Raw genomic sequence first — 26709 nt, 5'->3', positions numbered from 1 at the left:
GGTTTTTAACTGTATTTTTTGATCAAATAAATAAATACATTTTGAAATGACTTTTCAAAAACATTTTAAAAAATCTTAGAAACCCAAACTTTTGAATAGTAATGTACATTTACATGTCAGTGATGCCTGTTGGGTGATGAGAAACTTGGTCACAGTGAGATAACACGGATAAATCAGGATACAGTAGGTGATGGTATCCTTTTCCAAACACCATACAACTTTAAACTTTAGAATACAAAAAGTAGTAGTAGTTTAGGGAAAACATACTTCTTCTTTTTTAAATTTGTTATTATTTTAAGATCATCTTGAATTCATTGATTTATATTAGATATAGTAACTGGCCAACATTTATTTTTCTCAAAAGGAAATTGAAAAGAGAAGACGGGCTGAAGATGCCTACAAAGCTGCATTGACAGAGCTGAAGAAGAAGCCTCATTTTGGAGGACCAGATTATGAAGTAAGTTCACAACCTTTAATTCATACTGTACTGCCCATCTGCGGCCCAACACACACCCTCCATTTAGACTGAGATATTTCCTCTGTGCTAAACGTGTCTGTGCAGGAAGGACCAAACAGTCTGATAAATGAAGAGGAGTTCTTTGATGCTGTGGAAGCTGCATTGGATAAGCATGACCAGATCGAAGAACAGGTAATGAATCAGTCATCCTTATTTCAGATGAATTCATATTTTTTTTTAAAAATCTGAATGTTTAACATAACATATTTTATTTTACACTGAGCTGCCATTCCATTTGCAATGCCGTTTTCATGAAATGCACTGTTTGGCTACGTTCACACTCAAATCCAATCAGATTTAGCAGGTATGAATGGCCAAAAAACACATGAAATGCGACTTTTTTACAAATCTATTTCGAACTACATTCATGTGGTTCATGTGGTTTGAAATCCTATTCAAAATACGTTTCTGGAAATCCATTTTACTCTGAATTCGCTAATCAGTTTTTGCTGGTTTATGTGACTTTATCACTCCACATAAAGCGTAAATGTCAGACGTTGTTATAGAAATAATGCTGAAAGTCACTGCAGAAACAAGGTTGTGTTATTGCAAAGTGCTGGACGACCAGAAAATGACAATATGACGGAAACATTATTTGAAACCTGCAGAGACGACAGCACAGAATAAAGACTCGCATCTTAGCCTACCTTTCTGCCGTTGCCTCATGCCTCATGCAGTAGTCTTATCTCTTTTGAAAATCCATCTTGTGACCCAAACAATTTTGTTTTTTGGCATATGCCTACCATTATCACAGATTCCAATCGGATACACAAATAATTGGATTTGGACTGACAGTGTGAACATGGCCTAAACTATAGCCTTTGATCACATTATCATTAGAGGTGTAAACCTACACTGGTCTCATGGTTCGGTTCGATTACGATCATAATGTCTTCGATTCTTTTCAAATTGATATCATGATGCATTGACGGATCACTGCATCCTCATGTATACAAATTGGTCAGTCAGTTATATGAACATCTCTCTTTGGTCGGAGATGTTGGCGGTGTACCTTCTTTTAATGAATTTCACGAAAATACAACAAGGTTTGTTAACTCTGCTCATAGAAAATAAAGAACAAAGAATGTGCATCAGGTGAGCTAGTCTTTGACATTTTTAATTAATCAATGAAGCCACTGTAAACGGTATCGTTATATATTAGGCTAATTGCTATTATTACAATGCCAGTTTACTTTGTTATAAATGATAAATCATGACAGTTTCACTGCTAAATACGCGTTATATTCAACTACAGACGTTGCATCCATTGATTCTCATGATGCCATGTTTCTCACTGACACGCCCCCAACTCGTACAGATTGGGGCTTAAAGAAAATCCCCAACTTCCCACTGGTATTTACAACTTTGTGATGGCGTTCATGCACGTTCAACTCGTAAATACGAGTTCTTTATGACATGACTTGAACGCACCGAGTTATCTCTTCATCAAGCCACCGCACAAACTATCGCAAATTAAACCGAAAGTAAAGTTGTAGGTGCTCAACATGCAATCATCTTCATCAAAAGTAAAGAAACTGAAGGATCTCACCAGTGTTGTGGCCGTGCTCACTCATATTGCGGTTTGTATATCGTTTTGATAAATCATAGCTTTAATTTACACACTGGGAGTGTGTAAATTCTTATAGCGCGTATGTTTTCCAGGTCGTGCTTACCAGTTTGTTTATTAAAGTCTAAATGTTTCCAGATGTCGGCTTTTAAAGTATTTGGAGCATTTTTAATTACTAGCCCTCATGTCTCTCGCTTCCCTCTCCCTGTATGCAGGTGATAAATCACATTATATGTGATGTCAGTAACATTATAATCGGTTATGGTCTATTACTGAAACGATACCTAATCGTTCTGATCTGCATAGGTACACAACGAAGAAACGATTAATTTCGACACCCCTAATCATCATGACTGTTGAAGTGTAAATATATGTTTTCAGTCCTGTAGAAAAACTCTACAGGTTCATCTCAGAATGTGCGTTTCCGCGGTAAAGGGACATTCACATCAAAATGTATATCTTTAATTTTAGAGTTTCTATGAGAATATGGAAGTCCAGACCACAGCTACAATGATAATTACAGAGGAACGATATAATTGGAATCACTACACTAATTACGTTGACTGACCTCAACCATTTAAAGCAACTTAAAATGCATAACTTCATCCATTAATAATAATATAGTTATCTTTATGGGTGTTAACGTACCTTAAGAACACGGTCTATCACATTGAAAGTCTGGTTTGATGTTGAAATTAGAACAAAAATGTAGAAAAATTTGAAATCTCTTCCTTGTTGATGTATTAGTCTACCACTAGCTGGTACCAGAGCTAATAATAAATATAGACCTCATTTTGTGGAGTAACAGATGAGCCTGCATGTTACTTTGCTACATGTACATAATTACAGTAAAGTATGCACAATTACATGCAATTACTCAAACCCTAAACCTAATCATAAAGTTCAAGTACATGTTGTTAGTGATTATTACTCAGTACAAAAAACTCTCTTAAAGAGGAGTCGATTCCCCTTGATGTAATAGATTCCAACTTTTGCCTTGGAAAAATGTTTTGGAATCGATTCAGTTTGGAATCTATTCAAACCCCACCTGACCTACAGGTCATTGTTCATTGGGATCCAACAGCTGATATACCATTCAAGAAACATTCACTATATTGCAAAAAGTTTTGGGACAACTGCCTTTACATGCGCATTAACTTTAATGACATTCCATTTTTAATCCGTAGAGTTTGAGTTCCTTTCGCTGGAACTAGGGGGCCAAGGCCAAACCCTGAAAAACAAATCCACAATATAACCCACAATTTCACAAATGGACAGGTAGCATCTATCAGTACAATGTCAAATTCACTGAACTCCTAAGAGTTAGACATTCTTTCACAAATCTGCATACCTAGGTGCTTGATTTTATACACAAGTGGCCATGGAAGTGATTACAACACCCGAATTCAAAGCTTTAGAGGAGTTTCCCAATACTTTTTGTGGTGTAGTGTATTTCCAGTTACTTTAATTGTTTCAATGTTTTTATATAAATGTTTTGCAGTCCCAGGCAGAAAGGAGCAGGGTATCTCGACAGATCTCGCTGACGCCAGACACCTATTCCTCCATCAGCACTCAGAAATACTCTACTAAGGTAAGTCAGACCACTCTAAATCACCCACACAAACAAACACACACTCCTACACACAGACACTCTATCAAAGCACATTTGCTTCTTCGTGGCGGATTATGCAATTCTGTGATTGCTGATGGTGGATTTGCTCTGTGAAATTCTTGGAGCTTTTACATTTTGTGATACTGCCTTTGTTCTTCCAGTTCCTCCTGCGGAAGTTTGATTTACAGTGGAAGTCTGCTTTGTATTCTCTGGGTGATCCTCTCTTTCCCTTGACCTGTTTCCCTCTGCCTTTCTGTCTCTTGGGTTCAGCCTCGCAGTCATACTTCCTCCTTGTCCTCCTCCGTCGACCTCATAAGTGCCTCAGATGACGTGCACAGATTCAGTGCTCAGGTAGAGATATGGCACTACACTAGTGTGGGTGATCTGCAGGCGTACGATTGTTCTTAACTTGAAGAAATGTTTGCAACCTTTTTTTTCTTTTTTGCTTGTATACTTTCTTAGCAATACATTCTTCTTGTTTTGTTCACAGGTTGAGGAGATGGTGCACAGTCACATGACTTATTCTTTACAGGATGTGGGTGGCGATGCAAACTGGCAGCTGGTCATTGAAGAAGGGGACATGAAGGTAAGATGTATAGACAGTTAACAGAATTAGTTTTGTTATTTATTTTACACTGAGCTGTTTCTGTGGAAGCCTGTTTCCATAGAGTAAAAAAAGCATATAACTTTTAAGCTTTATATCTTTTTTTAAAATTGCATGTTGGTTGTTGTGAATGGTTGTGTGTAACTTGTTACAACTTTTTTTCCCCCCAGGTGTACAGAAGAGAGGTGGAGGAGAATGGCATCGTTCTAGATCCTCTCAAAGCTACTCATTCTGTCAGAGGAGTCACAGGTCACGAGGTCTGCCACTACTTTTGGGACACAGCTTATCGGAACGACTGGGAGAGTATGTTCACCTCAGCACATAATTTTGCCTTTTTGATCTTCTAATCTAATATTGTGAAACTGACCCTTTTTTTTAAACCTCAATTACACTTATTAAAGGGGTAATTCTAGCCTGACAAGCCAGACCCACATCAAGATGTTTGGTCTGGAAACTCAACATAGACAGGGCTCAATCCGAGGGGCGGATAAACGGTTGTCTTTCAAACTCCCTCTGCACGCGATAGGATAGCGCTACAACCAACCAGAGCAACGAAGGTGAAACAGAGCTTGTTGATAGATTAAACATTCACTGAACAGTCAGCAAAACCCCGAACACATCTTCCCTTTTTAAGAATGACTTCAGTGCCGTTCTTTGTTCTTTTCTCAGAGAAAAGCTTAACTCCAAGTCTTCCAGAATCGCAGTCAAAGCTGATTCGAAAGACCGCCACCGTTCACCAGTTTCTGTGTTTACTAGAAGCACGCAAACGCAACTCGGCCGTCGTCATTATGAGCCCGCCCACTGACTCTATACACGATGTGATTGGTCAGGCAAGAGTTAGGGGAATACAATTCAGAAGGGTATTGTGAGTTCCTATACGACACTTGCGGGCAGATTAAATTTGCTGCCGCTAGGGTGCGTCTAGTTTTCTAGGCTAGGGTAATTCCCTAAAAAATTAAAATTCTGTCATTAATTATTCACCCTCATGTCATTCCAAAACCGTAAGATCTTCTTTCATCTTCAGAACACAAATAAAGATATTTTTGATGAAGTCCGAGGGCTCTCTGAACCCTCCATAGACAGAAATATAATTAACACTTTCAAGGCCTAGAAAGGTAGTAAAAATTGGTAAAGGGATAGTTCATTTTAAAATGAAAATTCTGTCATCCTTTACTCACCCTCAAGTTGTTTCAAACCTGTATGAATTTCTTTCTTCAGCTGAACACAAGGGAAGATTTTTCTGAAGAATGTCAGTAACCAAACAGTTAACTGGAGCCATTGACTTCCATAGTAGGGGGGAAAACATACTATGGAAGTCAGTGGCTCCAGTTAACTGTTTGGTTACTGACATTCTTCAAAATATCTTCCCTTGTGTTCAGCTGAAGAAAGACATTCATACAGGTTTGAAACAACTTGAGGGTGAGTAAAGGATGACAGAATTTTCATTTTAAAGTGAACTATCCCTTTAAAATTGTCCATGTTACTCCAGTGGTTCAACCTTGGCAGTTTACATTGTAAAATAGTGCAGCACGTTAGCACCATGATGGGAGCTGCACTGTTTTTACAACGTAAACTGCGTAGGAGACTGGGACAGGCTAGAACAAAATTGTTGAATAAAGTCGTTATTTTTGTTTGTTTTTGCGCACAAAAAGTATTCTCGTCGCTTCATGAAATTAAGGTTGAACCACTGTAGTCACATGGACTATTTTACCAATTTCTTTACTACCTTTCTGGGCCTTGAAAGCTTCAATTAAATTGCTGTCTATGGAGGAGCCTGAGAGCTCTGGATTAATCAAAAATATCTTCATTTGTGTCCTGAAGATGAACGAAGGTCTTACGGGTTTGGAATGACATGACATGAGGGTGAGTAATTCATGACAGAATTTTCGTTTTTGGGTGAACTAATCCTTTAATACCAAGTGTAATCAGGGCCTCAACTAACACTGATTTACATGTCTTGTATTTATATTTTTTCATGTTAATTTAAATTAACTTTTTTAGTCATTTCATAGTGCGTTTGTCTTTTTACATGTATTTTTATTTCAGTTTTATTTTTCATTTATTTCCAGTTAATAATTTAAGTGCTGAAATTATGTTGACTTGAAATAATCTTAAGTTTTTCAACAAATCTTCTGCTTCTTTAGGCTTTTCCCTTCAGGGGTTGCTACAGCGAATCATATGCCTCCATCTAAATTTTAATTTTATTTCAGTTAGCGAAAATGTTTTTAATAGTATTATTTAATGATAATAACTGATGCAAATAATAAGACAACACTGTTTTGGTTAATCATGCAAACGCATTTAACTCATCTTTTACAGCAACCATTGAAAGCTTTCAAGTGGTTGAGACGCTTTCAGATAAAGCGGTCATCATTCATCAGACACATAAGGTATAACACCATTCACTATTACATTATGACTGGTTGGTTCTGAAATCTTGTGGTTGCTGCCGTTGCTACATTTTTAGATTCACTTTCTCAATACTCTATTGCAGAGAGTGTGGCCTGCCTCCCAGCGGGACGTGCTTTATGTATCGGTTATTCGTAAAATTCTCTCCACCAATGAGAACGATCCAGACACCTGGCTGGTGTGCAACTTCTCAGTGGATCATGACAGTTATCCAGTAAGTACCTAGATTGCATAAGAATCTTTTAAAATGTTTTCTTTTCATACAATTTGATATCACAGACATTGTTCCTAGAAACCCAGAAACGTATAAACAAAATGTATTCAACTTTTAAAGGTATACAATAAGTTGTGCATCGGAATAAGCGTTAACAGATTTTTTTTCTTAATGTTTCCTCCAGCCCTCTGCTAGATGCATTCGTGCCAAAATCAATGTAGCCATGATCTGTCAAACCCTAATCAGCCCACCAGATGGAGACAAAGAAATCACCAGGGACAACATCCTCTGTAAAATCACATATGTAGCCAACGGTAAGCCTAGCGCTTCAACCACACTGCCAATTTCCACGGGTCTGGGTGTCTGACCGTCCTAATTAAGGTTTAACCCCCCCTAAAAATCTAAATAATGTATTAAACGTACATACATTACTGTTTAAATGTTTGGGGCAGTAAGAAAGTAAGTGCTTTAAATTGATCAAAGTGAGGGTAAATATTTAAAAAATATATAATGTTACAAAAAATTATATTTAAAATAAATGCTGTTTGTAAAAAAATTGTCTTTTATAATAATCATTAATGTTTCTTGAGTATCAAATCACATATTAGAGTGATTTATTAAGGATCATTTGACACTGAAGACTGGAGTAATGATGCTTAAAATGTATGAATACATTTTGAAATATTAAAATAGAAACAGTTGAATGTCCCTAAATATCATACAGTGGGGCAAAGAAGTATTTTAGTCAGCCACCAATTGTGCAATTGCAACAAGTTCTCCCACTTAAAAAAATGAGACAGGCCTGTAATTTTCATCATATGTACACTTCAACTATAGCCCTAATCGGACGGTAGTTGTTTCTCATGTAGACGTCCATAAAAATGTATTTGCATGCCACCTCAGTGATAAAACTTGTGCGTTCGGATGGCGATTTATTCAGGGTGGAGGAGCGAGTTTTGTGATCTTGCACACCTGTGAACACTGCTCACGTGGTCAGTCGAATGATTGTCTGGAAATTATTAATTATTTAATTATTAAAATCTCCTGAAAAAAAGAGTCATTTTACAAATGTGGAAATGAGAGCAAATAAGTTAATACAATGCTGCAAATTTAACCTATATAACATTAATTAGAGCCGTAATAACGGCTCATTTCAAATGTTTACGCAAAACGTACCAATAAGGTGCTCTGTAGTGGTCAAAAAGGATATAAACAGTTCATTTTGAAGCAATCTTTACTTGAAAACTCAGAGATGTGGATTTGGATGGCAATTAAATTACCACAGGACCTTGGTGTGTCAAAAAACAGTAGGTAATTTGGCAGGAGATTCTTGCAGGTGGTGGGAGAAAAACACTGACATTCTGGATTTCGACAGCAAAAAAATCACAGAGTAGTCCCTATCAATGATGAAAATACCGACCCCACGAGAAAAAATTACCGTCCGAATAGGGCTTTAGAGAGACAGAATGAGGGGGAAAAATCCAGAACATCACAGTCTGATTTTTAAAGAGTTTATTTGCAAATTATGGTGGAAATTAAGTATTTGGTCACCTACAAAAACAAGATTTCTAGACATAGTTAATGACCTGCAGAGAGCTGGGACCAAAGTACGCCGCCAGGGACTCAAATCCTGCAGTGCCAGACGTGTCCCCCTGCTTAAAGGTGAACTATGTAGTATTTTTGCAGTAAAATATCCAAAAAACACTAGGCCAGTGTTATATATTTTGATCAGTTGAGTAACTACAATATCCCAGATGTTTCCAACTATTTGTAAATTGTGAGAAAATTGCTATTTTAACTAAGGACAGGGACGTTTCAGCATTGCATTTGAGGGAGTCGCCTGTCAATTGCGTCATATCTGCGCTACCCTCGGTTTCGGCTTTTATTTGGCAGGAGCGCTTTACTCTTAGCAGTGTGAACAAGTGAACGCACGGAGTAACGTCATAACATCGTTTTAAACACACTTAAATGTATCTAATATGATAAACAGAGCAGCATTACCTCAAAATCATAACCGGAAGAGCGGATCAGTGCAGGCGCCCGGCGACTGTGTCCCGTCCCGTCATAATAAAAGTCCCGGTATTCGCGAGGCAGGTATTTGTTTAACAATCGCTCCAGCAGCTGTGATCAGGTCCATACCACTCGGTCCTTCTCTGCTTTAGACTACAGTAACGTTAATAACCGCATGCATGAACGTGATTTCTGCCCGAGTCCTATTTTCCACCGGCTGTGATGAGAAGACCACATCTCCCAAGATGCTGCGCTCCCACTTTGCGTCATTAAACTACGCATTTGTTTTGAATAGGCGCCCTCCAGTGGACGGAAAGTTCCATAGTGCACCTTTAAGCCAGTACATGTTTGGGCCCATCTGAAGTTTGCTAGAGAGCATTTGCATGATCCAGAAGACGATTGGGAGACTGTCAGATGAAACCAAAATAGAACTTTTTGGTTAACTTGTCGTGCTTGGAGGAGACCCATCCCTACTGTGAAGCAAGGGGGTGAAAACATCATGCTTTGGGGCTGTTTTTCTGTAAAGGGACGAGGACGACTCATCCGTGTAAAGAAAAGAATGAACGGGGCCATGTATTGTGAGATTTTGAGTAAAAACCTCCTTCCATCAGCAAGAGCATTGAAGATTAGACGTGGCTGGGTCTTTCAGGATGACAGCGATCCCAAACACACTGCCCGGGCAATGTAGGAGTGGCTTTGTAAGTAGCATTCCAAGATCCTGGAGTGGCCTAGCCAGTCTCCAGATCTTAACCCCATAGAAAATCTTTGGAGGGAGTTGAAAATCTGTGTTGCCCAGCGACAGCCCCAAAACATCACTGCTCTAGAGGAGATCTGCATGGAGGAATGGGCCAAACTACCAGCAACAGTGTGTAACAACTTTGTGGTGACTTCATTGCTAACAAAGTGTATAACAAAGTATTGAGATTAACTTTTGTTATTGACCAAATACTTATTTTCCACCATAATTTACAAATAAATTCTTTAAAAATCAGACATTGTGATTGTCATCACTCATTCTGTCTCATACAGATGAAGTGTACCTATGATGAAAATTACAGGCCTCTCTAATCTTTTTAATGGGGTGATGAATTGAGAAATCAACTTTCCCTTGAGCTTTTGATATATAAAAGGTCATGGTAATATAAGAATATCCTCTAAGTTTCAGAGCTGAAAACTTCCTTGTTAGTCAAAGAAAAGCTTTTATAGACACCAGGCTCGGCAAACGGTCCTGTGCTTCATCCTTACATCTGGTGAATCACACACCTCTACAGCACGTGTAATTTAGTAGCCTCACCCACCAACTCTTTGAGCTGTTCGGTCGATCACAAGCCAGCAGCAATAAACATGTGGAAGAAGATAGCAAGCAAGATATTGTGGAAGAACACAGTCGCTGCATAAGCTTCCTTCGGATCATAATATTAGGAATGTGTGATACTTCATTTATTTTTAATGAAGTTCAAGCTCACATGGGGAAGACAGTGGTGTTCACTTCGTTTCACTGCGAAATCGTTTGTAAACAAATCTGCGGTCGATGCTGGATTTGGATCACACTTATGTGAGTAAAACGTGTTTTTATATGTAATAGTATTGCATTGTTATAGATCGTTTTGCTTATGTGTACGTGTCTAACAGAAACATACCTTTAGCACGCTGGACTCAGACACGTATGGGTTAGGGTTCGCCAAGCCTGGCAGGCCGATGAATCTAATTATATTCCGTTCTTGTTCTGCTATTCTCTCTCTCGAGTTGACACCTGAAGGGTGGCGTGTGCATGTATGCCAAACGTGTATGTGTGTGTGCGCGGTTTGCGCTTATATCGTCCGATCTTTCGGGCTATGTGTAATATAAAAATAATAGTCCACTCAATTGCAGGTCGATGAGAAATAAAACATTGTGTTTGTTTGATAAAGACGTTTATGAGCCCTGTGGTCAAGAGAATCATTATGGTTGCCGCTTCTCCCTCATTCTCTCCTCTCCGTTATGTGAACTGACAGTGGAGCTTAAGCTCATTGTGGAAATATTATCCATGTGGAATAATTATCCAATCCTAGCCGTGGGAGTTTACTTCCAAATCTCCAGTGCGTCATGCCCATCAAAGCCCAGAGTTTTGAAAAGAGTCTCAAAACAAAAAAAAGCCTATTACTTATTAGTTATGTTTTTTTTAATGTAAAAACCACACAAACATCATTAGTTGACCTCAGACAATAGTATAAAAAAGTTTTAAAAAGCCAGTTCATGACACCTTTAAGTATGAGAACTTAAAAAAATCTTGCTATCTTTCTTTTATTATATATACATTATAAATAATGCGTCACATTTAATGCTGTGTTCATTTAATCCCAAAGTAAATCCTGGTGGTTGGGCCCCTGCATCTGTCTTGCGAGCTGTAGCCAAGAGAGAATACCCCAAATTCCTCAAACGCTTCACCTCGTATGTTCAAGAGAAGACCAGCTGTGAGTCTATCCTCTTCTGAACAACACCAGGTAACTCGCACCTTAAAAACAATGTGACTGTTTTCTGCTTGTAAATCACAATGCGTTACACATTTATTCCAAATCTTGTTTTCTCTTCCTACAGGATGTTTAATATACATTCCCAGTTTGCTTGCCGACTCATCTGAAGAAACGCCTTATTCACTACGCTTAACCGAGAAAGCGCTGCTCTGCCCAAGTGCTCTTGACACTCTTCAGAAACCTTTTTCAAACCGTATCCATATAGACTGAACAACAGCGGTACACCAACACCAGAAACGGTTCAAATATCTGTAAAAGCACCTTTAAAAAGTCAAATGCTAGAATAACCAACACACTCTGTTTATCCTCAAAAGGCCTTATTTGTTATTGTCGTAAAATGAGCTGGAGCTCAGGTTGTTAAAGTGTTTTACATTTTTTGTAAATATTTGATCATAGTTTGAGGTCAGACTATGGTCTTGATGAAATATATACTGTAAACTTGATGCCTTGATTTATAGGAATCTCACTGGCCTTGTCCAATAGACATTTGTCTTCATGATCAACAGGGCGTCAGAGACTTCAGTCTGAAGATCTATTGTACAGTTAGTGTCTGAATGTTTAACGGTATTTACATGTGAAGTCATTGCACATTTTGATTATTATAATTCATAAATGTGATTTAGGCTAAAAGTATGTTAAAGAAACTGCTTATCTTGAAAAGTAGAGGGTATTTTGGTAGGCCTGTAAAAAGTTGGTAATGACTTGTATATGACCAATGTTCCCTTTTATTTTTTCTTGTCTTTTTTTTTTTAAGTTAATTTTTGTTTTAATTTCCAGAAGTTTCAAAAATAACACTTTCTGCAGGTAGATGGCCCTTTGTTGTACAAATGCCTGTGTTTGGACCATATTACAGCAGTTTCATCAAAGACATTACACTTTTTCCTAAATTAATTGGTTCATCATTACCTTCTGGTCTTCCATCTACATAATTCATGTGGAATTATTGCAGCTGTGCCAACTATATTCATGAAAAATTGCAACTGTAATGCCACTTCTTCGTTTAATATCACTCACTGTGGTCTAATTCACCGGATGGATGGATGGATGGATGGATGGATGGATGGATGGATGAATGGATGGATGGATGAATGAATGAATGAATGAATTGGGCACTTTTTCAGCTGTCTCTAGACTTTGAGTAGTTTACCCCAAAACTTAATTTATTCACTCTCATGTCATTCTAAACCTGAAAATTCTTTATTCTGTAGAACACAAAAGAGGATATTTTGAGAAGTTGCTTTTTTCTCCATGCAATAGTAATAACTAAATATTTTGTGTTCTGCAGAAGAAAGTAAGTCACAAGTTTGGAAGAAAGTGGCAAATCCATTTATTAATTTAGGCATCTCACTGTCATGTTTTTTTTTTATTATTTTTTTTATGTTATGTCAGTAACATTGTATGCACTAAACTATCATAATATTTCCATACTAATACTCCCGTTCAGTACAGCTGTTTGGTGCATATAATAAATGATCAAATCATTGCATCACCCGCCTGCTGCCACAGATTTGCTGCTGCAGTTCTGCTTAAAGCAATTTTATTTAGTTTAATGGTGTGAAGCACTTTGTTCATGGCGGCAAAAATACTTTCTGATTTAATTTTGAGATTGATTACAAATGTTGATCGCTTTTTGAAAAGAAAAAAAGTTTTGTAAATGACTTCTTTCCATACATCACCAACTTATTAATGAAACCACATTTTATGAAACGGAAGCGCACTGTTTTAAGTTGTGTTTGTTACAGTGGTTATTTATTTTTGAAGTACCGAGTAATAATTAACTACATGTGCTTACTATAGGTTTAGGTTTAGGGTTAATTGCATGCAATTATGCAGAATACAGCTATTTCTATAGTAACTAACTGTTAGATATAACAATGACACTGTAAAATAAAGTGTTACTGCCTATAGATTATATTATTTATTTATTATCTCACTTAAAGGATTAGTTCACTTTAAAATAAAAACTGGCTTATGATTTACTCACCCTCAAGACATTCTAGGTGTATATGATATTATTCTTTCTAATTGACACAATTAGTTATATTCATAAATATCCTGATGGTTTTATGCTTTATGATGGTGGTAGACAGGGCTCATAAATTTGAATCTCAAAATAGTGCATCCATCAATTTATGATAAATGTACTCCACACAGCTCACAGGGGTTAATAAATGGCCTTCTGAAGCAAAGCGATGCATTTGTGCAAGACAAATAACCATATTTAACACGTTCGAAATTAAAATATCTAGCTTCCTCCAGACCACCTTTCGTATTCAACTTACGGAAATGTATGATGTAGGAAATAGTGTAAGCCTTTTGAACTGCGAGAGGCGTTACATTTTCTTCGTAAGCTGAATACGGAAGCGGGTCTGGTGGGAGCTAGATATTTTACTTTATGAAGTTTTAAATATGGATATTATTCTTACAAAAACCCCATTGATTAGCTTTAGAAGGCCTTTAATAACTCCCAAGAGCCATAAGGAGTAAGTTTATGATGGATAGATGCACTTTTTTGGGCTTTTTTTCAAACCCGTGAGCCTTGTTCCCTACCTTTATAAAGCTTAGAAGTGTCAGAATATTTATTAATTTGACTATATTTATTGATTTGTGTTCATCAGAAAGAATAAAGTCATATACGCCTAGGATGGTTTGAGAGTGAGTAAATCATGGGCTAATTTTCATTTTAAAGTGAACTGATTTTGTGTTGTAGAAGTTCATATGGGAAGAATACAGTATATCTCAGTACGGTGGAATAAACCTTGTGAACTCTGCACTGTGCACAAGTGTAGGAGCATTTTCAATCACATTGATGACTGACAAACCCATGGGCTAATATGGCATGAGCATGAGATAGGGGTTACTATTCAAGATAAGCTTTAGGGGAGGAGTAACACAGTTAGCACTCTGAGATTAACTTGTATGTGTGTGTTTGTGTAAAGCCCATTTCATCCCTGCAGGTCTGTCTGGGGCCTCGCTGAGGTTAAGCCAATCAGCAGTCAGTGTTCTGGTGAGATGTGATGCAGGGCAAGCTGATTGGCTGGTTCACACTCTGGTGAGGCAAGAGCCTATAATGGCATTGCCTTAAGAGAACTCCGACATCTCCCCACCATCAGGTCTCAAGCATACACAGCCTTAAAATATAACAGCTCGGCTTTTTTTTAGTTTCAAAGTTTAGTTGTAGCTTGTATTATAGAGGAAACGTGAGATAACGACATGATTCGTTTGATTTAATGATTCATTTGGTGCCTTTTCCCCCCTAGTCTTATCACTTTGTAATGTAAATTTGTACTAACACACAAGAATAAATAGTCATTTTCACAATGGCCACCTACATTCTTTTTAATATTAAATATTTTTAATATTACATTTGGTAGAGATGAAAATTGAAAATGAAAATTCTAGCAACATTTTCTTAATGTTTGTTTAGTATATTTAATTGGTTTAAAGTTGCCCAAGTGAAAAAGAGTATATGATCAATTCAAGCACAAGACGATGTATAATATATTTTCCTTTATTATAAAAAAATATACAAAACTTTGCAGTTTATTATTTATTTAATCATTTCAATTGTGCCTTTGGGGGAAAAAAATAGCAAGCTTAATTTCTGTGTCTTCAGCATGAAAAGTACATATGTCTGAACATCATTTTCCATTACACAAAAACCAGAACCAACTGAATAAAAGCCATTTTAAGCCTTCAGAAAGACGCAATGTGCTGTGTATTGTTACATAAACCCATTATAGTAAAGAAATCGGTAAATGAACAAAGAACTGAAACGTGGATCATAGCACCGTTTGAAATATTTGTCCCGTCATGCCGTAGCACTACCCACTTTCAGTTACATAAGTCATTCCATACATTCCTGTGTCATAGAAAAACGAATGGACATTCTGACACGAGAAACACTGTGATGACTGCTGACGGCTGCGTTTGGCAATTTCATAGTCGTTCTGTAATATTTTACGTGTGCCAACATAGTACTTCTCTCTGTGTCAATACTGTCTGTACCAATTTTCCTTTCTTAGTGCAAAGAAGTAAACGTTCTCTTTCCCTTTCTAATGTTGCTGTCCAGTTGGCAAAGATATGCTCCCAGTTGCCATCACCAATAAATTAATTTTGTTACAAAATCCCATCCAGTCGGCCTTGTAAATGACCTGAACAACATTGACTTAAAATACAAATGATGTTATATGGCCTTTTTTATCTGTATTTACCAGCTGCTGTGAATCTAAGATCAGATTATTTGCTGTTCATAGTGAGTTAAGCTTAACAAAGCAGGCCTGGAAACAGCGATCTCGCTAAGATGTCATTTAAAAAAATACCGGCTCTAGGCTTGTGAACACAGCTGGTCTTGAGTCCGGTCTTTAATTTTTCGAAACTGTTATAAAGACAACTCCTCTTTAACAGATCAGGGAAACCATGAAGAGTCATTAGTCTGTATTCCTTTTGCAGTCCTTGAAAATAATCTAAATTACTAATCATTTGTGCCTTGAAGATGAGATCCTCTTTCTTAATGGCCCTTTGCGTCTTCAACAGGCGACGTCTCAAGATGCCTGCTTAGTACATGTTCCTGGAGCTTCTTGCAAATTCACTTTTGATCTAAAGGCAAAATATAAAAAAGCAATTATACAGGTGTTTGTTGATGATACTATATTTTATTTTTTAATAATTATTTGGTTATTTTATTTTTAGGATATTAAGATTACAATTAGTATAATGATATATTGCTATATATTTGATGTTTTTATATATTTAAAATATTTCATATATTAAATACATTTCATATATTTGATAAGTGCCCGATGCAGATGTTGGAGGGGTCATTGGTGGGGAAAGTTACTTTGAAAAGTAATTAATTACAATATTGTATTACTCCCTTAAAAATTAACTATTTGCATTAGTTACTTTTAAAGAAGAGTAATGTGTAGCGTTACTTTTTCTGACCTGGGCTGGTTTATCTTTTTTTTTTTTTAAATAACAAAAAGGCCCTTTTGACACAAATTGAAAAATGTAAATGCATGCCTGTTCTGTAGAGTTTTACATCTTAAACAACCTTTCAATGCCATTCTGGATTGCAGAAGAACAAGACAAAGGAGAAGAAAGTTATTTCAAGTCACTTCATCAATAAAAACTAAAAATCTAAAGTCATTTTTGCTTATGGTTAAACTGAATCATCAAAGGTTAGCAGCAAATACATTGATCAATAAAGTTGAGATTAAATGCAAACAGTGTTTTTAAATATATTTAATTATTGGAGGTTTTGCGTAGTATTCTGATCTTGCATTGTAATATTTCTATTCATTTTTTGAGGAATACTGAACCTTTGTTGTGCACGTGAGATGAGTTAATGCATGCGCACATTTAGTCTAGAACCACAATAACCATCATGTTTACACACAAGGCACAGTCTTTGCACTTACTCGCAAAGCTGTCAGTCAATAATTGGTAAAACAAAGTAACTTGTGTTACTTTTTTGAAAAGGTAAATCTGTAAAGGGAATTTTATTCTGTAAAGGGAATTTTTAAGCACCTCCCCAGTGAGCTGAGAACAGTACAGGGCCTGGACCAGCAGAACTGAAGACTTTTCTGTTCAGAAAGGCTGTGTTGTAAAAAGAATCTGATTTTTTTTTCTGAAAGAATATGCTGTGCTGTGTTGATTGTTTTTATTATTCTATATTTTTACTTTTGAATAATTTTTGTACTTTCCCCTTTTCCATTGTAGCACTTTGAGATTCTTTGAAATGAAAAGTTCTATTAAAATAAAATCTATTATTATTATTATTACCTCCAACACTAGGATGGTTATATTATAAGTGGGATGTTTTTTTACAGACACATAGCAACACAGCTAAAAGTATTCTAATAATATGTTGGACCTTTTATTAAAAGAAGCCTACATTACCTAAGACGCCATTACGAGCACCCTTAAGTGTGATTGAGATGTTTTGAGTTGAGGGAGGAATGACGGACAAAAAGGCCAATTGCAAAATATGCTGTATTTTTGTAATTCGTCTAGGTGTCACTAATGTCGCAGAAACTTCTTCACCTTTAAACAGTACGACGCATCTGCTGAGGACGCGCGTACAAAACACTGCATGACAGGTGTCAATTTAAATGTATGCCGGAAGTTGTTTTTTTTTAAGAATTAAAAAAAAAAATGATGTAATAAACTATTTGAACTTTAACAAAAGCATTAACAATCAAAGGTTGTTGTCAGGTAGTCTGAGTATACATAAATTACAGTAGCTACTAGCTAGGTCTATCTTTAACAGTTTAAGTTTTTGTAAAATAATACATTTCCATATGGAGAAAATAAAATACTATGAAAATAGTTTCAGCTATGACTTTTTTCATTTGATTTAGTCTTTTTATTTTTGTGTCAAATACAACGCGATTTTCGTTTATTGAGATCTGACAGCAAAAGCACTTTTCTCTGCTTGGGTGAACGATCCGTAGACAGCTTTCCCTGAGCATGAAATCCCCCATATGCCAACAAATCAATAAGAATGCGGGATAATGATGACAATACATAACAACAGGGCATAGGCACCAAAGCTATTGTAGATGCGCTTAACCTAAACTCTCCCTAACTAGCAGATTTTAAGAAAATTACATAGTTTAGCAAAAAAAAAGAAAAGATAGGCAGTTATAGGCGTATTACCAAAATTTTATCATGTAAGCTTTATGGTACACTTCAAACAAGGGAATTTATAGATGTATGTAAAGAAAATAATATTAAAGTAATGTTCTATTCATATTTTATAAAGAATTCTTACCTGTTGTGAGTCATGTGACTTTTCACCAGGTGTCCGGCAGCAAGTGCAGACATGAGTGACAGCTCTCCTGCAAGCACGGTAGCACACACCACCTTAGCAAGCTGTCGGGCATTTTCGCCCGGACACTCCTGACTGGCACCCAGAACACCTAACATCTGACAGGAAGACAGAGAAAGAATAAAACTGAATGAGATGCTATGAGAGTGGCTTTATTAACTGTACAATGAAACTAAAACATATGTCTGTCTTTCGTAAGGGTCAAATATTGATCCTGTATCAAAAAGGTGTCAGTACCTGTAAACAGGCCTGCTGTGGAGGAAGGTTAGTGCCTCCGCCCACAGTGCCCAGCTCAATGGAGGGCATAGTACAGCTGATATAAAGATCCTCTCCGGTGGGGCCTGAGGCTTCCATTATAGTGATACAATTAGAACTGCCCACTGTTTGCGCTGGGTCCTGTCAAAGACAAATCCATTTGTAAACATCTCCATGTATTGTGAAATAATCACACAACACATTATCCGTATCAAAATCATACTTCAAACAATACAGTATTAACTTTTATTACCTGTCCACAAGCAATATAAATAGCAGCTACAATGTTGGCGGCATGAGCGTTATAACCTCCAATGCTTCCAGCCATGGCAGATCCAACCAAGTTCTTGTTTATGTTCACGTCTACCAGTGCCGCAGTCGATGTCTTTAAAATCTGCAAAAACACTTACGTGAGACTTATAGTCTGGACTTTCATTCCAAAAACATTTTTTGTAAAATATGATGTGGTCGTGTACCTCTTTGACAACTTTGGCTGGAATGGAGGTCTCACACACCACTGACTTGCCCCTGCCTTCAATCCAGTTGATGGCAGCAGGTTTTTTGTCAGTACAGTAGTTTCCACTAACAGCCAAAACTTGAAGCTCTGGAAATTCCTCCTTGAGCCTGGCGAGAGCCTGTTCTGTGCCCTGGTGACCAAAGAGAAAAGGAAGATAAAAACTCAGCGAAGCAAAATAAATTATTCATGTCAGGTCTATTAAAGAGATAGTTCACCCAAAAATTTAAAGTCTGCCATCATTTACTCACCCTCAAGTAAGAGGATAGATACTATGATAGTGAATGGTTTTTTTCTCTGCTTTGTTACAAACATTCTTCAAAATATCTTCTTTTGTGTTCAGAAGAACAAAGAAACTCATTTACTCGGGTGAGTAAATGGTGACAGAATTTAAATTTTGGGGTGAACTATTCCTTTAAGTTCATTTTAATATTTTGCAGTGATCATGCTTAACAACATTTTGTAAAATGTAAGTCAGCATACTTTTGAGATCATGTTCATGCCCATTGCATCTCCAGTTTTGGACTGGAATCGAATGTACAGGTTGCGACTTGCCAGGCCAATCAAAAGCCTCTCTAATCGTGCAAACCTACACAAACGACACAAATATTATATATATATATTACAAAATCATGATAAACTGCACCACCAAAATCAATCTGTTCAGTGAAATAGTCCTGTACCTGCTGGTTTGGTCAAAAGCCTCCTTGATGATCTTGAAGCCCTCAGTGCTCTCCAACCAGCCCTTGACTTCAGCCGCTTGACAAGCAGAAGGCAGACGCACAACTGGCCCTCTGGTCATTGCATCTGCAAGAACACGGCTACTGGCACCACCCGCCAACTGTGGGAGAGCAATTCAGGACAGAGCATTAGATTCATGTGCTTTACACTGGACATTACACAACTTTACACTGCCGTTAAATGCGTTAGCCTCCAGCTTCCCTTTGGGAACTAAAAAGAAACAGGAAAAACAAACATTTGGGACAAATATTTTGCTTACAGCTATAGCTCTGCAGCCTCTATTTGTGCTGGCAACTAGGCAGCCCTCAGTTGTTGCCATGGGGACCTGAAACTGCTTTCCATCCAATAACAGAGGACCAGCAACACCCACAGGGACTGGTATGTAACCAATGACATTCTCACAACATGTTCCCATCACCTGGAATTAAAAATTAATAAATGTAAAAAATTAATGGGGCAGTTTCCATCAAAGACTCAAATACATAAATAAATGTTCTGGGAGGTAGCCAGGGTTGCTATACAATTGCTGGGACGTTACTAAATAGTGTTTCTTAGACCAATTCAAATGAGTCCACTTCCAAAGTATGGTTTCAAATTTTTTTTTTTTTTTAGGTCAGTATTTTTTTTATTTTTTTACAATTAAGTTATTACAATTGATAGTCTAGTCAGGAAGAATGCATTTAACTAAAAAGTGAAAGAAAGTAAATTTTGTTCTTACAAACTTTTTATTAATGAAAGAATCTTAAAATTAATGTATCAGTTTCTAAAAAAAAAAAGCAGCACAACCATTTTCAACAATGATAATAAAAGTTTCATAAGCAGCAAATCATTACAGTTTTTACTGTATTTTTTTTTTTTTAATTCTGCTTATGTGAGACTTTTGAGTCTCACAATAGACCTCCACCGTTTTTACAAATAGGGCTTATTCAACTCAAAACGGAGGAGTGTTCCTTTAAATAATTTTATTGAATCATATCATATTGGATGGACTTTGGACATGTTTTAACATGCCTACTGTGTTCAAATCAATTAGCACCACTAATGAAATACTGTAATTGACGTATTGGCCTCATGTCTTACCTTAGAGTAGTCATAGTTTTTATAAGGCAGGCAGGTGAGAGCTGAGGGCACTGGGAATTTGGGGGAGAGCATTTTTCTACGGATCATCACCCCTCTCTCAGGAGTCTCCATCATGGCCTCCAGCTTGTAAGCTGGGATGTGCTTTGAGTTCACCAAAACGATGACCTCATCATCACTAAGGTACCGAGCGCCCATCTGCGGAGTCAGAAGAGGTGACACTTAAATACACACATACACTGTGTCTTCTCTTGGAGGTAAATGGTTTCACTACATGCTTCTGATCTTGTCTAACGTCATAAACTAATTGGCTAAAAGTAAGAGTGTAAAGAAGAAGAGGAGGATCTCATTAGAGATTACAGGAGTCAAGCCTGAGGTAAAAAATAACTGCAGGTTTCAGTCCCACAATAAACCCAGAGTTAATCTTTATGTTGGAAAAACAACAACAAAAGAAACAGTATTGCTGGGGTATTTGACAACACTTACATCTGGGTTTTTCAGAATGGACAGACAGTCTTCCACAGATCGAGGTTCAGCGGGTACATTGATCGCAGGCTCCGACACTTCAGCGTTTTCCAGAGTTTCATCCTCTCCCAGAACAAAATTACTTTTATGCTCAGGCTCTTTTGGGGCAGGCAGGGGCCGAATCACTAAATCTGAAAGAGAAATCGCTGTTAGATTCCATTAGAGAAAGATGGTTTCACATAAAATTAACATAAAAATGAAGAAGGGAATACCTCTTTCCTCTTTGGTAACAACAGGAAGGGGAGTTGGGGTTTTCTCAGGCTTGCTAGAACAGGCAACCTCTTTCCTACAGCACTGATCAGGAGACCATTTCTGAGAGAGCATGGAGCTTGGAGTGGGGACTTTCAGGGACAGGGTAGATTCCATCTCCACCTGCTCGAAGAAAATGTACTTCACAGCCAGGAACAGGGCGAGACCCAGGGTGATCACCTGCTCAATGTCCATGCTGATCATCCTAAATGCACAGATTAAAATTATAATCACATCATCGTCTTATTATTGTTATTATTACTAAGTGTGTATATATATATATATATATATATATATATATATATATATATATATATATATATATATATATATATATATATATATATATATATATATATATATATATATATAATATTGGTTATCAGCTAATATTATTGATATATATTTAAAGGGATAGTTAACTCAAAAACGAAAATTTGATCTTTATCAGCTTACCACCAGGGCATCCAATATATAGGTATGTTTGTTTCTTCAGTAAAACACAAATTAAGATTTTTAACTCCAACCGTTGCTCTAATAATGCATGTCAATGGGGTCTAATAACAGTTAGACATTAACCATCCCTTTAATTGTGCATGATAAAATCTACTATTTTTACTAGGGATGTACCAAAATTGCGGTTACCAAAAACTGGTTTTGGAGGGCTAAAATCAGTGACTGAAACAGACGGATAATTAGCGCTTCTCTGGTGGCAGGTTTTGACTGCGTTCAGCGTCTATTTCGAGCACACAATGGGGATAAGCTACAACAGTTAAACCTGTCAGCTGTGTGGAATGACTCAAAATAAACTTTGGTGAACATCAGAGGGTATGTTGAAAGATACGTTACAACTTATGATCATGTAATTGCTCAATCAGTGTTTCAAACAGGGGAAGGCATCAATAAAACAGCTTGTAGGCTATACAATGCCACTTAATGTTACATTTACCTCAAGAAAGCTATTTTATGTACAATAAACTCATTAGTTAGCTAGAAAAAAAAACTCTAGAGCAGAGCATTTTGCTTAAAACAGTATTTTATATATGCATCATAAAAATCTATATTATCAATAATCAATATTCAATATAGCTGCCTTCATTATTTAATTTGTGTTTGTTTGCAAACTGTAGTAGAATGATTTATTTTTCGGTTGTGTCCGGAATGTTCCTTGCGGCTCACAATTGCCATTTCGGTGCATATTAATTTGTAATTTAATATGCAACCGTAATTATTATACAATGCAGTATGCACTATTATAAAATATGATATTTGCATGTATATATGTAGATGCAGAGATATAGCTGCAAGATTAAACATAGGACTATGTAATTTTAACTACTGAACTTTGAACTAAAGAACAAAACTTTCAAAAAATTGAAACTAGCAGAACATTCCCAAATATTAATGGCCAAAACCAGCATTATTATTAATAAAATAAATAAGACCTCTGAAGTGTTCCCACCTGGACAGGTAAAAGTGCCACAGGGGCATGTCTGGCTCAATCCTCTTGGGCACATTGTCATTCAGGCTCACTCCAACTTGAGGAAGATCAAGAGTTCCGTTACTTGATGCGGGATCTGCAATCCACCGGCTATGAGCGTGAACCATGACCAGGCCAAGAGACTGCAAATATTAAACACAATCCAGACCCTTAGAGACCAAACTATTAATATTATAAATCACAGTATCAATAGACTGATGTAATGGTCTTGTTCTGTTTTGGAGTCAGTTTCATTCTGTTCCCTGTGTTCTGTTTGCAAGTTAGTTTCTATGGTTTCTGATTGAGCCTGTTGTTGATTTAGTTACCCTTTTATCTCTGTGTATTTATACCCTTAATTTCCTTTGTTCTGTGTTGCCTTAGTTTTACTTGATTGTTGTTTATAGCCGTCCTGTGTTCTCTTGCGTTCCTTGAATATTGTGATTAACTGTTACTGTAGTGTTTTTGGTTCAGCGTGTACCATGATCATTTTGACTCTTTGCGTGACAGGGTTAGGCTTGTTGTCCTCTTCCTCCTCCAGAACTCTAGCAAAGTGACTAAGCTGCCAGATGGGTCGTCCCTCCCTGCTTTCTCTTGACAACTGTGTGAAATAAGCATACATGTTAGAATATATTTTAGTCTTCCTTTATGTGTTTTACACAAATATTCTTACATACCTCCAACACAAGAGAGACACAGGCCGGGAAGAAGGTCATGAACACGAAGTAGTTAGCCAGGACAGACATGCAACCAAAGCAGCACATGATCTCAAGCTGTCGCACTCCTGCAGGAAAACAACGCAAGGGCAAAATAAATTTAAGTTTAAGTTCAAATAAAGTTTATTGCTTCTGGGTTAAACAAATCTGTTTAATGTTAGATAGCTCATTCCACATGTGCTAATTGTCTCATAAGGAAGGGTGAAGTTTACCTGACATTGTCCCCACACCTATCACCAGACACTCCACAAGGGCATCAAGAGTAAACGTGGGTCCTAAAACGGCCATGCCTTTGGCAATATTCTCTCTCACCTCATCCTGCAGGACAGCCAAAAAATCAATTTACAAAAACTCCAGACTGACGTGATTAGTTGTATTTACTTAAACCTCAGTTTAAAGGGATAGTTCACCCAAAACTAGTTCACATCATCATTTACTCACCCTCAAGTTGTCCCAAACCTGTATGAGTTTCTTCCTTCTGTTGAGCACAAAAGAATGTTGGTAACCAGACAGTTGAAGGCGCCCATTGACTTCCTTAATGTTGTTTTTCCTACTAAGGAAGTCAACTGTCTGGTTATCAGCATTCTTTAAAATACCTTCTTTTTTGTTCAACAGAAAAAAGAGACTCATACAGGTTTGGAGTAAATTATTTTAAAAAAGTGAAGTACCTGTGAGTTTGAACTCAAAGCAAACTTGGCCAGAGCACATGCTTTGGAGAGGTCAATCAACAGCAGAAAGAATGGCAAGGCCTCACTGGGAAAAGTAAAAAAAAAATACATAAACATAAATATATGTACAAATAATTTTCCAAAGCAATACTTCTAATATTTCTATGGAGAGTGATACACAAATGTACATACTTGAGGCCTGTCAGCTCCTTATCCAGGAAGTGAATCACAACCGTGCTGAACACAAAGCTGGAGAATATTGTGAAAAGTCCTGCAATACCTGAAATGGAAATTTAAACATTTACTTTACATTTAAACTTTACACTCACAAAATCATTTTATTAACTAGGTGTAAAAGCTACAACTCACCCAATATATATTTGGACCCTAACTGTCGAAGATTTTGGAATTGAAAATAAATATAGACAATAGCTATGCATCTTGTGATTGTCAGGATAATGATATCGCTGCTTAGAATTTGCTGGAGAAAAGATAAAAAGGAAAAATCATAATTCAGAGACAATAATATAATAACTTCACTTTAACTGCCACTATGTAATTTATTTTCAAAGTAACACATTGTACCTCCTCCAATTTGGGGCAATCGAAGTTCCACCCACAAATCTGGTCATTTCCAGTGAACATGTTCATGGACATCATGCAGATGGTGAGAGTCACAGTAGCCACAATGACTTCCCAAGGATGGGAGGCCACAAAGAGGCCGTGGATTCGGAAAAGTCTTGTCAGCATGATGAAGGTGTGTTACAGTCTTTTACTGTAGATGACAAAAGCAAAGAAGAAACAGGATTACAGTGACAAAATTACGAATGTTATTCTTTCATTCATAACATTGCAATTTCATGAGTATGAAATCATGCACAAAACACACAATACATTTTTGATAGAAACATTTAAATTACCCCTAAAGCAGGAATGAATTGGTCCAACGTAATTACAAATAAGACAAATAAGAATGGTCTATTTTGATTTTTAATGGTAACTTCAAAAGATGTTTTTGAGTTGTTTTATTTTAAAGGTCTTTATTACCAGTTACATTCTACAATAATATCAGATGGCTTGATATAAAGTCAGTGTGCTAAATACATATGTGACATCTGTTTCTGTATATTTTGATTTTGATGACCAATGACCATATTATAATGACTGATACAACTGTAAAATAAAATAAAAATAATAATAATAATACGTATAAGATCTAATAGAAAAATAGAAATATTCTACTTTTTGTACGTGGTGATAAAGTGCGTACTTTTGTGATCATTAACCAAATTACACATCATGATTAGATTTTAAAATATACCCTTTCTAAAATTAATTGAACTCAATATTTACAATAAAAAAAATTGCCAATAAAAATTATACTTTCTTCAGCACTTTGCATAATCTCGAACAATGATTCTAACTTGTGTTCTACTTTCTTCTCCAACAACGATGATAAAACAGATGAGCCACTGATGCAATCAGGCAGAAACGAAATGAAGGAAAAAATTGACATTTTTGAATCATGGATGACATGGTATATTAAGCAGGCATGTCTAAAGTAAAAGCAATGGCTGTAGATCTCGATGCAGGTACTTACCAGTAAACAATGTAAAGAATAAAAACACCAATAGCAGATCACTGTAAAATCCTCCACATATGCGATTAAATAAATAAAAGCCTATAGATATTTCCACTGTTACAAATTAACATTTAGCGGTGATTTTCATAATTAGAGCGGCCGGGATAAATTACTACGGAGGATATTAATACATATCCCGTCGTTTGAGACAGGACTCCGGTCGCTAACACCGGCATCCTCCACAGCTTATGAAGCGATGGCATGGCTCTGCGTCAGTCGAGTTACGAGCCAATCAAATCGTCGAACCATACCGATACGCGCAAAAACCACGCCCAATTTCCATGTGAACCGTGTTGAGGGCGTGTCCTGACGGAGAACGCGTGATCTGGCCATCATTTGAAAAAAAAATTATCCGACCTTGGAACTGTATGCTGTAACCCTATGGCTGTAACAGATCTAAATAAAATAATATAAATAAAATAAAATAAAAATAGCATTGGATTTTCTTATCACACTCTCAATTAATCTTGTTTAACCTTTTTTTTTTTTTATCAAGAACATAATGATTCAGTTTAACGTACATTTCAGAATTTCTGAAAAAAATAAACTATATGAACCAAAATGCAG

At 36.7% G+C, this 26709-nt stretch overlaps 2 protein-coding genes across 3 annotated transcripts in view; one reads left to right on the top strand and one right to left on the bottom strand.

Moving 5' to 3' along the window:
- Positions 1–12314, top strand: part of cert1a (ceramide transporter 1a) — a 56217-nt gene extending 43903 nt beyond the window's left edge. Inside the window, exons 8-18 of one of the 2 annotated variants that reach the window (XM_067438195.1) lie at positions 365–457; positions 563–649; positions 3586–3675; positions 3967–4047; positions 4187–4282; positions 4471–4603; positions 6620–6690; positions 6795–6923; positions 7108–7237; positions 11279–11416; positions 11511–12314. In XM_067438195.1, the coding sequence (XP_067294296.1) occupies positions 365–457; positions 563–649; positions 3586–3675; positions 3967–4047; positions 4187–4282; positions 4471–4603; positions 6620–6690; positions 6795–6923; positions 7108–7237; positions 11279–11406 (1038 nt within the window). In that variant the 3' untranslated portion in view covers positions 11407–11416; positions 11511–12314. The remainder of the gene's footprint in view (positions 1–364; positions 458–562; positions 650–3585; positions 3676–3966; positions 4048–4186; positions 4283–4470; positions 4604–6619; positions 6691–6794; positions 6924–7107; positions 7238–11278; positions 11417–11510) is intronic. The other variant, XM_067438196.1, reaches the window with a different exon arrangement.
- A 2667-nt stretch (positions 12315–14981) lies between these two features.
- Positions 14982–26309, bottom strand: hmgcra (3-hydroxy-3-methylglutaryl-CoA reductase a). Its single transcript, XM_067438194.1, has 20 exons — positions 26101–26309; positions 25086–25275; positions 24870–24981; positions 24693–24780; positions 24501–24585; positions 24045–24150; positions 23794–23900; positions 23598–23717; positions 23102–23262; positions 21603–21844; positions 21352–21521; positions 20869–21063; positions 20048–20206; positions 19731–19888; positions 19531–19636; positions 19010–19180; positions 18787–18927; positions 18516–18674; positions 18222–18376; positions 14982–16045 (listed from the first exon to the last, which is right to left on the bottom strand). Exons 2-20 carry the CDS (start codon positions 25248–25250, stop codon positions 15991–15993), a joined length of 2655 nt encoding a protein of 884 aa, XP_067294295.1. The 5' UTR covers positions 25251–25275; positions 26101–26309; the 3' UTR covers positions 14982–15990.
- Positions 26310–26709: the final 400 nt, after the last annotated feature.

Source organism: Pseudorasbora parva, chromosome 3, assembly GCF_024679245.1.
Source record: "Pseudorasbora parva isolate DD20220531a chromosome 3, ASM2467924v1, whole genome shotgun sequence".
Classification (NCBI taxonomy): Eukaryota; Metazoa; Chordata; class Actinopteri; order Cypriniformes; family Gobionidae; genus Pseudorasbora; species Pseudorasbora parva.
This window is presented reverse-complemented; position numbering and strand designations above follow the sequence as displayed.

Excerpts from the sequence above, each read along its gene's own strand:
- hmgcra (XM_067438194.1), bottom strand. The coding sequence starts at position 25,250 with ATGCTGACAAGACTTTTCCGAATCCACGGCCTCTTTGTGGCCTCCCAT. Across the intron at positions 24,586-24,692 it reads AAGGAGCTGACAGGCCTCAA|TGAGGCCTTGCCATTCTTTC; the intron begins GTATGTACATTT and ends TACTTTTCCCAG. Across the intron at positions 21,064-21,351 it reads CCATTCTGAAAAACCCAGAT|ATGGGCGCTCGGTACCTTAG; the intron begins GTAAGTGTTGTC and ends CTGACTCCGCAG.